Raw genomic sequence first — 15,238 nt, 5'->3', positions numbered from 1 at the left:
ACCTGTGAACCTGACTTTATGTGGTAAGACAAGTGACCAAGTTAAAGATCTTATAAGGAGAAACACCCTAGATTACACAAGTGGTCCTTAATAGAATCTTCTTTATCCTTATAAAATACAGGTATTTTCACACACACACCATTAACACATCACTAACTCAACACTCACACACAAACACCACTAACACACATACACACTCACACAAACACATGCATACACACACAGACATACGAAAAGGCACATACACTCACATATACTTACACAATACACATTCTCTCACACACACTCCTAACACAGACATACACACACTCACACATAGACATATACACTTATACACAGACACTAACACACACACATTCACAAGCAGACACTCATGCAGACCCTCACATACACCCTTACACACACACACACACACACACAAGGATGAGTGATATAAAGATCAGAGCACAGAGTAGAGAGAAGCAGCTACAAAACATGAAATGCCTGCGGCCTAGAATAAAAAGAGGCATTCCTCCCTGGAGCGCTAGAAAGAGCTCGGCCAACACTTTGATCAGGTGTGGCCTCCAGACCTGTGAGAGAATACATTTCTGGGGTTTGGTAGCACCCCGCTTTGAGGCGCACTGCTGCATCAGCCGCAGGAAACAGCGTAGGAAGCATGTAATTTACTGCAACCGAAATAGGAATGCTTCCCTCAGAGGAACCTATTGCTTTGAAGGCCATTAGAGACTGAAAAGATGTCTCAGCCATTAAGAGCATTTGTTGCAGAGAACCTGGATCAGTTCCCAGCATTCACAGAGTGGTTCAAACCCATCTGTAATTCCAATTCCAGGGGACCCAATACCTTCTTCTAAGGTTTCATAGGTGCCAGGCATGTGTGTGGTACACACACTTATTACACACACTTATTACATGTAGGCAAAGTACCTCATACACATAAAATACAAAAAAAATTTTTTTTAATTTAAAGAAAGTTTCCAGGGATCCAAAGACAACACCAAAGGACAGCAAAGTCAAGCACCAAATGGAAAGTGAGGCACCATGTAGACAATACTAAAGGCCTAATTGCTAGACTCAGTCAATGGTTTGGACACAAAAGGAGAACTAATTCTAGTTGAAATGTATGATGTCAGGCACTGTGCAAAGGATAGTCATTCCTATCTCATTAACCCTTGCAGTTCTCAGCTAAGGATTATTTTATTTGCTAGATAAGAAAACTGGGGCCTCAAAAACTGTGGTCAGTGCACTGGCACAAACAGCGAATCTAAAGTCCCCTGCATCAGCTACTTCATGGCTCCTGTAAATGTTAGCGTGAGAGCCTCACTACCCTACAGCATCAGCACACTCCGAGGCCCTCTCCTTCCTCCCATCATTTAGGGAATGAGCGTTTTGTTTCTGTTTACCTCACAATGTTAACCTTAGTCTACTGAGGAAGTTCATAGCAATGGAGACTAGGGGACGGCTGGAAGAAGTCATGGATCAGACCAAGTAGAAAAGAGAGAAAGCAAGGTATTATACACTGAAAAATAATTATTAGCAGTCACTAAGGAATAAGAACACACACATGGGATTGGTACAAGTAAAAAAGTGAGGAAATAGAAAAGATATAAAAGAACATTTACTAAAGGAAGAATAAAAATAAATATTTAAATTTATTAAACTTAGTTCAACTCCAATGTTAATAACAGTTTTAATAAATTTTCTTATGTTTTTTTTTTCAAAACAGAAAAAAAGAAGGGTTTAAAATCTTTCAGTCTAAAGGATCCAAGGGGGACAGGGAATCTGCTGTTAAAGAAACAACCACATTTCTCCATCCTTTAATTTTTTTTTTTTCAATTCTGTTTCCCCTGTCTGCCTATATAATTCCCTGCCAGGGCCTTGCAGCTGGTCCTACTGGGGCTTAGGCAGTCTCCTTTCTGTGTTTCCATTTAAAAATCTTTATTTCAATAGGTGGGCCCAGAGCATCTGCACTTCCAAAATTACCACACAACTGATCCAAAATGATTGAAACAAAATTGGTTTCAAAAATTGCCCCTAGGCTGAAAAGAAGATGAAGGCTAACATTTCAGACCTAAAGAAACATTTATCACAATTCTGAGGTCTGTAATCGACTTCTGTAAATGCAATAGAAAATGTTGACAGCTTGTTAATTACAGAAGCGCTTGTAAGCATCACTGTTATTCTTTTGAAAGACCTGACAAAAGAGTTCAGAGTTTTTTTCACTTAAACCCAGCCTTACAACACCTCAAGTCCAATCTCTTGTCCCCCGAGGCTGCATTCAGTTTGCCTTTCCTGTAAGTGGACAGTATGCTGACTCGGGAAAGGCTCTTCCTTAGTACCAGCCCCGGACTCCAGCAGCTTCCGGTCTCCACAGAAGACAATAAAGTCCCAAAGCCACATTTTGACTTGGGGACTCTTTAGGGGGTTGCAAGGGTTACATCCAAGACAGTTTAAATTTCCCTATGCTTTTTGAGCTAGAGAGCTTCAGATGCTGAAGTCACAGCTGCGTGGAACAGTACAGACCTTTACATATGGAAGGTCGTATCCCTCTGTCTACCACTAATTAGATGTGTAACATGGGCAATCAGATTTTTTTGTAAAATGGAGAGAGACCTACCTCTCTCTGTCCTACCAATTACTCAAAGGCCATAGATACCATCATGTCAGACAGAAAAACCCATTCTGCATTCTGATCATAGGGGGGGTTTTTTTTGTTTTTTTTTTTTTTGTTGTTGTTGTTGTTGTTTGGGGTTTTGTTTTGGTTTGGTTTGGTTTGGTTTTTGGTTTTTTGTGGTTGTTGTTGTTGTTTTGGTTTTTTTCGAGACAGGGTTTCTCTGTGTAGCCCTGGCTGTCCTGGAACTCACTCTGTAGACCAGGCTGGCCTCGAACTCAGAAATCCGCCTGCCTCTGCCTCCCAAGTGCTGGGATTAAAGGCGTGCGCCACCACCGCCCGGCGATCACAGGGTTTTTGGTGTATAAATATGACTACAGACAACAACTACAGTAAATTTTAAGAAAAAATAGGTCCTACAAACAGATTTTATTAATTTGGTCTACAAACAAAGTGAAATGAAAAGAATACTGATTCCAGGGCTGGAAAGAAGGCAGAGGACCCAGGCTCAGTTCCCAGCATCCACATGGTGACTCATAATCATCTGTAACTCCAGTTCCAGGGGATCCAACATCCTCTTCTGACCTCTTCAGACCTCAGGCAGAAATCTGGTGCACAAATATACACATAGGCAAAAACATTCATACACACAAATAAAATAAATAAGTTCGGGAGGGACTTGTACTGATTCCTTTGCAAACAATTTACCCCCCATAGTAAACAGAATTTTAGCAAGGCTTCATACAATCTTTGTTTATTTTCAAAACCCTTGATTCTGAGCAGCAATGTTATTGTTATTTATTGTTAGGGGTTCTTCTGTGCCAATGTTAGGATGTTAGCACCTCTGGTTCAGTCACTAGTTGGCAATTTTGGTGATCCAAATGTCTTTGGATATTGCCAAATATGTCCTGCAAGTAGTGGGAGGAAGGGGGTGAGATTTCTTTCAGCTGAGAGTGGCTACTTAGGAGGAAAGATGTCATATAAGTGTATTTTTTATAATGCAATTTTTAAAAAGCATTTTCTATTAACCAAGGAGATTAATTCAGAAAAGTTGAGATATTTATTAATGATATGCATGTATGTATATGTGTGTGTGTGCATGCACACATGTGCACACACGTTCTCAGCCTACTGCAGGATGTGTTCAAAGGTCAGAGGACAACTTGTAAAAGTTGCTTCTCTGCTTTCACTATGTGGGATCTGGGGACTGTTGTCAGGTTGTTGGGGGCTCTGTGGCAAGAACCTTCACCTACCCAGACTACCCAATATGAGTATTTTAAAGAAATATTTTGATCTGGGATTTGAAATGGTGAGGAAAAAGAAAGAGATAACGTTAATAATAATAGAGAAAGTGTTAAATTATAGTGTTAAATTATAACAGGGTAGGAGAAGGAACTATGCTCCAGCAGAGAACTATGGATTAATCATTCTTTAAGTCAATCAGTGTTTTATTGCTGATAACAATGTGTTTATAAATCATAGCCTAGTCACATAGTTAAGCACTAATCCTTTAGATCCGTTTGATGCCTAGCCTTCAATAAGCAACAGTGTGTGTGGCTGGCAGTGTGCAGCTTGAGGCTTGCCTTAAAGAAGCAGGAGAAAGGCATGCACATCTAAGATATTCTATTACAAGGGCTAAAACTAACAATATACTCTTTTGCTTAAATTCAAATCCTCATGCAAAGATCCTGAACCCACTACAAATGAGGACTCAGACTGCAGTTGGATGAGCAGCGCACTTCTAAGATGGCAAAGGCAGCATCTGTTTATCCTCAGGAGTAGGTGACAAAGGGGCCTCTCTGCTCTTTGTGACAAGATGCAGCCTTACAGAAGAAACGCCTGCAACCTACCTTGGGAGGTGTTTTGTTTTAGGACAGTTTATAAATATGTTTTAGGATCTAGAACTCAAACCATAATCTGAAGATCTGGACCGGCAAAGACATAAACAGACACACACCTCTCTGTGGACAGGCTCATCATGAATTCAGAATATCAAGTTAAGGAATAAATGAAAGTTATGAAATTTCCATACTGCCATTTCAAAGACTACAAAATACCTTTTGGCACTTTCTAGATTATTTTTGCTATAGACGAGATATTTTAGAATAATTATTTTTAATAAAAATTTTAATTAGAGATAGGAAAGTTTTTTTAAGTACCTTTTTTTTTTCCATCAACATCAGGCTTTGAAAGGGAAAAGGAAGATAAAACTCTCCGAAAGTGCAAACGGACACACAAAAGACTGGGCCTCATTGTCCTCCAGTCTGTGACTCTCACATGCAGCAAAACGCCTTCAGTAAGGAATTCAGATAGATTCAATTACCACATTCTTAAAGCCTCTGAGTATTCAAAGTGTGGCGAGGTTGGGGGAACACACCATTATTTTTCAGGCATTGCAGTTAGGAACAGTTAAGAGGCAGGCAATACAAAGAAAGCTAAGACTGGAACTCAGTAAAAGTGTGTTGACTAGAAGTCACTTGCGCTCCCTGTTAGCGTGAGCTCCTGTGAACATCTGCGTGCCTACCCGAGAAAGAAAAAAAAAAAGTACCCTATGTACACAAAATACTAACTTCCGAAGATTTACTGCACAAGCTGAGGAACGGAGTCATATCTAAAACTAAAGTTATAATCTCTACATATTTTCCTGGACATCCCGCCCTCAAACTAAAATTGACAGCAATCCACATCTCCGCATTCTTGGCTCTGACGGTTTTCGGGTCTCCCTGTAAAGCGTGGGGTAGAAGGCCCTCCAATAGGGTTGCTGAAAGAAATAAAATTAAATAACAAAATGGAGAGTGAAGGGCGCCTCACTAGAGGGCTGTCACAACGCTCCCATGTTTGCTAACAAACAAACAAACCAAACACCTTTCTTAAAATTAAAAAAAAGTCAACTGGAAAGTGTAGCTTTCCGCCTGGCAAGCAGCGCAGGCTCTGAGTGCTTGCTGGTAGGCTGAGGGCTGCCGAGTCTCTCTCTGATTTTTTTCACTCTTTCTTTCTTTCTTTCTTTCTTTCTTTCTTTCTTTCTTTCTTTCTTTCTTTCTTCCTTCCTTCCTTCCTTCTTTCTTTCCTTCTTTCTTTTTTTCTTTCTTTCTTTTCACAGCAAAGTCATTTCTAAGACACCCCCACCACACACACACACACACACACACACACACACACACACACACACACGCCCGCCCCGAAGCGTCCCTCTTTTCCTGGAATGGGATTGGTCCCCTTGTCTTTCAGTTTTTCTCCAAGTGAATCCAGTGAACAACCAGGCGATTCCAAGGTGACTTAGGCCCGTTCACTTCTTTTGAGTTACTAAATTTAAATTAAATCCCTAAGGAGGGCCGAAGATCTGATCTCAGGCCCCAGAGCCCTTCCTCCAGGGCCCCACAAGGCACCAGGCACCTGCACGTTCTGCCTACGCCTTTTGGGTGTCTTCCCACAGCCAGCGGGACCTTGAGCCCCAGCCTCCCGCTGGGACTTCAAACATGTAAAGGCCAAAGTGTCCTCTTATCTCATATTTATGGAGCTGTTGTTCAAGAAGTGGGCAATAGGATAAATATTATCATTTCCCGGATGGGGCGTCTTGACTCGGAAAATTAAAACGACTTGCTCACAAAAGTTAAAGTCCTAGCCCCTGCGGCTTTTAAATTTTGTGCTGGGTGAAGACAAGGTGACCTGCGGCTGGGCCTGGGTAAGGCTTGTAGGTCGGATAGAATCGCAGCCTGGTTTCCAAGAACGCAGGATGGAGGTGAAGCTATTCTGTCCCCGTGCGAAAAGAGAAAAGGGCCCGCAAACCCGAGCTAGGGCACGCCTTTCTTCCATGACCAGAGGGGAAAATGTTTCCTGAAGCCCTGCTTGATCCCCGCTTTGTCCTCAAGGCCCGGGGCTTTTTCTGCGCCACAGATTCTCTCCCCCCCCCCCCAAGAGGGCCAGGGTCCCTGTATGCCAGGTTTCTCACTAAAATGTGCCCCTGAGGTTGATTTAGAAATCGCTCCCAGGCAGAGGAGGTTTGTGTTTTCTCACTACCTCATCGCCCTTATTTTGCCCCTACCCTGTAGCACTTCAAGAAAATGAGCTCTTGAGAAGAAAGCCACTCGGTTGAGGCGGCTGGCAATCTCACAGAAATGATAGAAATGGTTGCAGGGCTTTTTCCCGCCCCTTTCTCTCTGCTACTCCCCCCACCTCAGTGAACTGTGAAGATCTGTGAAAATAATATCAGGGTTTTCCGTCAGAACGAGCTTTACCCTGCACTCAGGCGTGGTGTGATCTGACCCGACACATCCAACCATCTGTGCTATCTATCTGCCTTCTGATTTACTCAATCTGTACAAGCCGCATACAAAGTGTGCTTGATACTAAAGAAAAGACAGCTAGGCCCAGTCCAATTCCGGGGTGAACCTTGTCGATTGATTTGGGGTGTGGGGGAACTACACCTGTACCCAGTATTTCCTTTCTACCAAATAATAAGCCTCATCAACGGCTACATGAGATCGTGGTTTCCTTGACGGAAGCCCCAGAAAGCGGTATGATGTGGGTGTCAATTGGGAATCAATAAGTGGTGCCAATTCAATCTATTGGCCAGAAGGCAAAGTGCCAAGAAAAGGCCCGTGCTCCCTGCGGGAGGGGTCAGGGCCCCGCGGCTCTGACCACTCTACTTTGCCACCTTAACGACACGGTATTGTGGGACGGCCCCTCCCCTTTATCTTGCTGGCACTTCTGATCTAAAAAGCCTGGTTTCTATGTCCACCCCAGGAGTTGTAAGTTCTAGGAAGAGGCAAAATCAGCCTGCCATGAGAGAATCAAATCTGTTTTTAAAAGATCTTTGAAGTAGGCTTTTAAGTCGCTGTCTTGATCTAAGAATGGCTTCTCACTCTAGATGCGGCTGCTGCCATTTGTTCAAGTCCGCTGAGGTGGAGAGGAGGACTACGGAGTGTAACTTTATTTGGGTCAGAAGCCTCTACAGTTTGCCTTTCTTGGAGTTAGACTCTGTGATTAGCACCTAGTTGTCAAGTGTGTGTGTGTGTGTGTGTGTGTGTGTGTGTCCTTGCCGGCATTTAAAATAGTTGCAGGAACCTTTGAAGGGAGTGAAGTTAGAGTCCAAACTGACCTCTTCTACAGATCTCTCTGGTCCTGTTCCTTCTGTTCCAGGCCTGCTTCCCATGCAGCTGCTTTGCAGCTGGAAAGTGGTAAGCGGCAGTCAAGCAGGAATGAGTGCCTGGAAAAAAAAAAAGAGAGAGAGGGAGAGAGAGAGAGAAGATCCACTTCCCTCCCTGTCCCTTTCGTGCGTGCGCTCCCCGGGGGGTTGCCGCTTCCCTAGGTTTAAACTTTCAAACTTCGAGTTCTTGAAGGGTTTGGTTTTTTCCAGTCCTCTTTTGTCCTCTGGAGTCCTTTCGACCCTACCCAGGCATAGCATCGCTCCCAAAGTGAATTCCTGCAGCATCCTGCCTCTCTGGTGGGAAAACAAGAGGGAGGGGCCGGGCAGGGGGGAGCCCCGAGGGTGAGACGCTGCGGATTTCGTGTGTGTTCCAGCCACTCCTATCCCTTTTTCATCCTTCAGGTTCAGTAAAACACTGGGCAGTCTCCCCGCAAACCGCGGGCGCTGTCGATTCTGGGGAGGTGCTGAAATGGCCGGGGCGCGCTAGTCGCAGCCTTGATTGGCAGAGCTGCCTAGTGACTGACAGGGGGTCTCCATGGCGCCCGCGTCTCCAATCCGCCCACCCCAGTAGCGGCAAGGTCTTGCTGGTTGGCGTTTCCTAGCTGAGCAAGCGCAGCCGAACCCAACCCACAGCTCTTCCAGGCGGGAAGGCTCCCCCCGACTCTGTAACCCCCAGCCGCTCCCCGCTCGGCCCGCGGGCATCTGCTGCGTGTCCCACCCGGGGCGCCCGCGCAGCCTCGATGTTCCAGCTGCCCATTTTGAATTTCAGCCCCCAGCAAGTAGCCGGGGTATGCGAGACCCTGGAGGAAAGCGGCGACGTGGAGCGCCTAGGTCGCTTCCTGTGGTCGCTTCCCGTGGCCCCGGCAGCCTGTGAGGCCCTTAACAAGAATGAGTCGGTGTTGCGAGCGCGAGCCATCGTGGCCTTCCACGGCGGCAACTACCGCGAGCTCTACCATATCCTGGAAAATCATAAGTTTACGAAGGAATCGCACGCCAAGCTGCAAGCACTGTGGCTCGAAGCGCATTACCAGGAGGCAGAAAAGCTGCGTGGACGGCCCCTGGGGCCAGTAGACAAGTACCGGGTAAGGAAGAAGTTCCCGCTGCCGCGGACCATTTGGGATGGAGAACAGAAGACTCACTGTTTCAAGGAGCGCACGCGGCACCTGCTTCGAGAGTGGTACCTTCAGGACCCATACCCCAACCCCAGCAAAAAACGAGAGCTCGCCCAGGCAACCGGACTGACCCCCACACAGGTGGGCAACTGGTTCAAAAACCGCAGACAAAGAGACCGGGCAGCTGCAGCCAAAAACAGGTCAGTACCAGGAGGCCTCTAGGCTTGGTGCACACCGGGATTCGGCGGGAGGAGGTATTCTTGGCGGCGCCCTTACCTGGTGTCTGGGGACTCAGATTCAGAGGGAGTTGGGAATGCAGTCTGTCTGTGTTCTAGATTCCTATGCAGGCTTCTGGTTCCCCCCTCCCCACCCTGGTTCTTGAGGCTTTGGGGGTCATCTCTGCAGCTGGTGTGGGTCACCAAACTAAGGTGTCGCTGTAGTTGGGGAAACGGGGAAGGGGGAGAGAAAGATTAAAAGCCCAGGATCAATCAGAAATCCAGAGGCCCAAAGCTAATTTTTACTAGCATGGACCCAGGCTCTCATCAGTCTCATCTCATCTAGTCTATAGACTAGAAGTCTATCTAGTTAGCTTTATTTTTAAACCCCAGCTGCATCCTTCCCTGATGCTCTGAAAAAGGTTTCAGATTGCAGAGGTTCTCAGATTCTGAGGCCGAAAGACGTGTTTCCTCATCACACAACAACTATCCTGTCTCCACCGAGCAAGCTAGTCGGCCTATGCTTTTCATTCTCCAGCGCGTGGATGTTGCAACTCAGGCCCAAAACTCTTCAGGAGACCTCCAGCCTCAGGCATGAGCCGAGGGGGGTGTACTATTAGGAAAGGAACCCGTGTCCTGAAGCCTTGTCTGTCCTCCTTTGCGCTGGAGGATTTCTGACAATCCCCCAGTAAATCTCCCAACGGTGGGTGACAAATGAGAAAGATTTGGAGGGGCTAAGGCTGAATTCGTAGTGAACCGGGAAAGAGGGAGACAGAGAGAGTGGGGGCAACTGCAGGATTCTTTGAAGGAACGGCTGTGCATCTGTCCAAACCCGGTCGCTTCACCTTCCTCAGCTTGTCAAGGTCTGAGGAAGAGAGTCTCCACAAGGAGCTGGGGGTAAATGGGTCAGAGAAAAGGGGGACGATGTGGCGGCTTGATTTCTTGCTGTGACCGGTGTCCCTTCCTCCCCTACCCTCCAGACTCCAGCAGCAGGTTCTGTCGCAGGGCCCCGGGCGGGTGCTACGCTCGGAAGGTGAGGGCACGCCAGAGGTGTTGGGCGTCGCCTCCAGCCCGGCTGCCAGTCTATCGAGCAAGGCGGCCGCTTCGGCCATCTCCATCACGTCCAGCGACAGCGAGTGCGACATCTGAGCTGCCCACTCATCACACTTAGAAACAGAATCCAGTGTAAAAAAAATGAAATGCACAAAATAAAAGAGAGGACGGGACCAGCAAATACAGCGCTGGCAGAAGCCCAGTGGCCAGGAACCCGCAGGCCTCATCGCGACTCTAGGGCATGCGGTGAGGCCTGATCCAACGCCAATTCTCTTCGCATTGCTTTCCCTGAAGGATCTGGCTGCAAAGACTCCTTTGGAAGAAAACTGCACGCTGAGCGCCTGCCCTTGAGTCTTCTGTGGGTATTTCACGTCGAAAGGACGCTGTTATATATATATATATATATGTATAACTTTTGCTTTGAAGGTTTCTTTTTTAAAAAACAAAACATATATATGCTGTTTATTTACTTATTTAAAAGACTTCCATGATAGGTTTCTCTGTAGCTTGGGGAACTTGCTGTTCTAAATGGGCTCACGCAGTCTGTGTGAAGAAGCCAAATAATAAAACAACTTGGTGGATAACCTTTCTTAATTACGGGAGCTGAGATCTCAGATTTTTAAAAATCACTCTTCTTCCCTTTACTGGGCATGCAGGATGGAATCTTATTCAAATAGTCTCACTATATCCTTTGATATCTTAGTATATATATTTTAACCAACCACAGATAAACCGCTAACCACCTGCCACATCGGATTGTCTAAAAAAATGTATGCATATGTATACATAAACATATGCGCATTGCCATATTAAACCCGGAATTTGGAACATGAACATGCCGTCTATGGCATCACTTTTCATTCGCCACACGGGTGATCATGGTTTGTCCACCTAATCATTTTTATTAAGTGTTAGTGATTTTCAAGAACAATTTGAGAAGACAAATTCTAGACTCAGATAATGAATCGTATTTCACAAAAATGCAAAGCTATGAGAACGTTATGATAAAAAGCGTTTCCATTTTGTTTGAGGCCCTCTCCCACTCAGAAGCAGTGGGAGCTCATGATCATTCAAGGTAAGCACATAGAATGTAGAACTTTTACTAAGCGCATGCAGTTGTTTATTAAGACCATTAAAAAAAGATAGGCGAGGTTGTCAGTAACTAGACTAGCATCTTCCTGCTTCAGAAATGGATTTTAGTCAAGTAAATTATTTTCACCAAGAGAAATACTAAGATAGCAGTATACAGGTTATATACTGACCAGAAAGCAAACTATTGAGAAATCAATGTTCTACATTTAACATGCAAGCAATCCATTAGGAACTTCATTGCCTTGGGAATAGCCTTAGTTAAAATATAAAATATTCTTAGCATGTAATTGTTCTTTGTACTTATACATGTAAGTACATGCACATACCACATGCAAACACACACACATTTTACCACTTTTGCACTAAGAAAGTAAATAATATCCAGATTATCTAAGATTTTGTTTTTCCTAGTGAAATGGGTTGCACATTACAAAATTTGACATTGATCTTTAAATCACTTGAGCTGGACTTCTCAGCCAGTTAGAGTTCTTTTAATTCACCTCTCTGTTCCTAGAAGGAACTCATTGCTTGGGTCAAATGCCTGCTAATATTTCTGAAGGCAAAAAATGTTAAAGTACCAGACAAATTAAAACTGAAGTTATGAAAGATAATAGGTAGTCAAGTGGCTATTGAAAGCCCAGGACATGAGAAAGGGCTGATGTACATACATACGTACATATGTATGTTTGTATGCATGTATGCATGCATGCATGTTTGTTTGTATGTCACTTAAGCAGAGTTGACTACTGTGGGCTTTAAAATTGTCATCACTGTGTCCAAATGTTCCTCATCTAGAAAATTCTTGCAAATTGAAACTCTCATAGCAAAGGAGCAGGAGAGGGACAGTTTTGGGGAGCTTTTGTGATCAAACAGGCAATTCCCAAATCAAACAAATGCCCTTCAGTGGCCCATGAAAGATTTCCATGGTAAAGCTACCTCTTTTGATTCCTAAAGTCCCTGGTAGTTCTCTGGGTTCCAAGGAGCAGTCTGGGGCTCCAGAGGGGAAAATAAAAGGCACCAAGAGTGCAGATATTAAGAACGTGTTCACTTTCCTGGTCATGTGAGTGACAAGCCCTAGTAACCTGAAACCGAGAATCTCCTTAATTTGGTACCCTTGGTTGGTGGTGGTGTTGTGACTCTAACTGGCGGACCTCTGGAGGTCTGCGGTCAGCCTGGTCTACAAGTTGAGTTCCAGGCCAGCCATGGCTACGTAGTGAGGTTTGGTTTTGTTTTGTTTTTAAACAGAGTGTTTTGGAAAGCAACACCATATTGCATACGAGGTTCTCTCACCGCATCCTAGTCTAGAATCAGCCTAGCAGGATTGCACGTCAGTGGAAAACTCATGGCTCTCAATCTTACAATCCAGCTCCGTCTCATCCTCATTTCATTTCAGCAAAAGCTTTGCGGAAGCTTATTGGGAAAATATCTCTCTCTCTCTCTCTCTCTCTCTCTCTCTCTCTCTCTCTCTCTCTCTCTCTCTCTGTGATCCCAGGTCAACCAGAAAAGAAGGAAAGAACTAATTAGTAAAATGATACACAAGAATTTGAGATTCTAAAAATTCTAACCTGCTCGCCAGTTTCAAATGCCTGAAACAGAGGAAACATTTACTCTCTCCAGAAATAGAGTAAGGCTGCAGGGACTAAGCTTTCTCTGTATAAAACAATGTTTAGTGATTCTTACAGAACACCAGAAGGCCAAACAATGGAGGATTTTTTTCCCTATTTGCACTGGCGAAGGCTTTTAGAGGAGATACACTATTTACCTAAATGAACAAGCTATCCAAGAATTACATTTAAAGTCGTTATAATGCTTCAGTAACATGCAGCGTTATTCATCTGATTTTATGTTGAAATCTTGGGGCACTGACATTGTTTGAAGGATGTTTTTGTATGTGTACCTGAAATCTGGGGACACATAATTACTTTGTGATTAATTCTTGGAATGACCCTAGGTTGGAAATTAGCCCAGATCTTCAAACAGCTACTTATTTAATCACCTGAATCAGCCCATAAACATGCATTATAAAGATATTATAAAGATTTTCTTTAAATTTTTATATCATTTTATCCCGGCCTAGACTGCGTTAAATTCGAGGCAATAGAAAGGCTCCAGTAAAGCTTCTGAATCTAGAAAACTGTCCACAGAGCAGGTTTTCTTTCTTCTGGTTCTCCTGTCACAAATTCCTCAAAAGCAATTAGTCCAGCACAGACTGAAAGAAGCATTTTTACATTTCAACAGACCTGACCAAAGCCAGGATTTTACCTCGGCCTCAACTTGGCGCTTTGGCTTCTCACCATTTTCAACCACCCAAAAAAGCCCTCCAAATGCTCGGCTCCTCTCGCCTCCTCTCTGCAACTACCTAACCCGCTGCTACCCCAGCGTTCCCCCTCTCTCCCTGCACCAGTTTGTTTATAAAAATCCAGAGGGAAGAGGGGAGGGGAGCCACGGCTGGGGGTGGGGGAGGGCTTGCTCTTTGTTTACATTAAACAAATGACAGGCAAAGAGCTCCAGCAAAGTCTTCCTTGACCTCGTTCTCTCTCTCCAATTTTCACAAAAAGGAAAAAAATATTGTATCCGAAGAGCCGGTGAATGGGGCGGGCGGAGGGGAGTCGCAGCTTCTAGCTCTATTCAGCCGGGACCCCAGCGCGGCCGATTTCCGCTCCCTTTGTGAAGCGGGCAGCGGGGGAACTGGGGTCCGCGGGGCGGCCGGCGGGGCTGTCAGGCGGCTCAACGTAATCAGGGCTAATGACAGCGGCCCGGGGCCCCGCGGGACAAAGCGCTGGGCCGCGGGGCTTTGTCGGCCTGAATGGCTAATGGGTTTGCCCGCGGCCAGCGAGGGGGCGGCGGCGAGGGGAGCCCGGGTCATTGTCCGCGAGCCGGCCCGGGCGCGTCCCCCGGAGCTCGGCGCGCGGCCGCGAGGCCCCCTGCAGGCCTGCGGCGTCTCGGCCGCGGCTGCGTGGGTCCCCGGGAAGGGACGGCCGGGTCCTTCCTCCAGGCTCGGCCTGCCAGTCCGTGCAGAGACCCCACTCCGCGCACCCACCTTTAGCGCACGGCGCCCCGGGGAGTTCACCGGATGGAGGCCTCGAGCTGCTCCTGCCGCGCTCCGTGAGCTCGGGGACAGAACCTTCCCCAAACCAGGTTAAACAAAACCGAGGTGAGGGCAGAAGCTCGAAGCGTGCGCGGCCGCGCGCCCTCCCGAGTGCCCCGGCCCGCGCTGCGCTCCCGGGGACTCTCCAGCAAGTCTGGGCCGCACCGGAGGCTGCGGGGAGCACGGCCTGAGCTAGGCAGGTCGGGCCTGGGCCTCTGGTCTCACAGAGCTGGCGCCGTAGTTCTGGACTCAGGTAACCCGACAGGGAGAGGAAGCGGGTGTCATCACCCACCGTGCAGAAGCTTAGGCCTGGCACATCACGGGGACACTTATTCTTCTTTAGAAGACTGCTACTTCCTCAGACTTGATCATGCCATGCATCATATCCCCAGACATTTTAAATGGGCTCTACCTTGAGACAACTATCTGGTTTTGTTTTCCCGCACCCCACCACCTCTTAAGACAAAGGTTCGAGAGCGAGCGAGATCCCAGAACAAGTTGTTGAGAGACCCCTTACCTCCGCACTCAGTCCCCTCCGGTTAGGTGGTTTGTCTGCGGGGATGCAACCCCTTACCTGGACTGCTAGTCTGTCAGCCTGATCAGGCTCACATCACCTCCTCCAAATCTTTTGACTCAATCTGGGCTTCTCCCTTTATACTTACGTTTTTAAGCATTCTTTTCTTTACTTGAGTTTTATTCCCTTCCCTTTTCAGAGGAGAATGTAAGCCCCTAAAGGGCAAGGCTTGAATCTTATTTCTCTTTGTTCTCCCCCACGTCTATCCTGAGCAATAGGTGCTCAATAAATATTTTTAAAATAATGCATGAATTACTATATCTTCTTTGAAATCAATCTGTTCTACACAGCTCTCCATAGGAACCCATTTGAACAAGTGAAGACGACTGATGCTAGCTGGACCCCAAATT

At 46.1% G+C, this 15,238-nt stretch overlaps 2 protein-coding genes across 2 annotated transcripts in view; one reads left to right on the top strand and one right to left on the bottom strand.

Moving 5' to 3' along the window:
- C23H14orf39 (chromosome 23 C14orf39 homolog) overlaps positions 1–8,182 on the bottom strand; it is a 45,784-nt gene extending 37,602 nt beyond the window's left edge. Inside the window, 2 exon segments of the mRNA XM_076920886.1 lie at positions 7,707–7,814; positions 8,000–8,182. Coding sequence (XP_076777001.1) covers positions 7,707–7,814; positions 8,000–8,039 — 148 coding nt within the window. The 5' untranslated portion in view covers positions 8,040–8,182.
- A 28-nt stretch (positions 8,183–8,210) lies between these two features.
- On the top strand, positions 8,211–10,728 carry Six6 (SIX homeobox 6). The gene is made up of 2 exons (XM_076922023.1): positions 8,211–9,066; positions 10,062–10,728. Exons 1-2 carry the CDS (start codon positions 8,495–8,497, stop codon positions 10,228–10,230), a joined length of 741 nt encoding a protein of 246 aa, XP_076778138.1. The 5' UTR covers positions 8,211–8,494; the 3' UTR covers positions 10,231–10,728.
- Positions 10,729–15,238: the final 4,510 nt, after the last annotated feature.

The sequence above is a fragment of the Arvicanthis niloticus genome, chromosome 23, assembly GCF_011762505.2.
Source record: "Arvicanthis niloticus isolate mArvNil1 chromosome 23, mArvNil1.pat.X, whole genome shotgun sequence".
NCBI lineage: Eukaryota > Metazoa > Chordata > Mammalia > Rodentia > Muridae > Arvicanthis > Arvicanthis niloticus.
Note: the sequence above shows the minus strand (reverse complement) of the source record. Positions and strands in the feature narration are given on the sequence as shown.

Excerpts from the sequence above, each read along its gene's own strand:
- Six6 (XM_076922023.1), top strand. The coding sequence starts at position 8,495 with ATGTTCCAGCTGCCCATTTTGAATTTCAGCCCCCAGCAAGTAGCCGGG. Across the intron at positions 9,067-10,061 it reads GCAGCTGCAGCCAAAAACAG|ACTCCAGCAGCAGGTTCTGT; the intron begins GTCAGTACCAGG and ends CCTACCCTCCAG.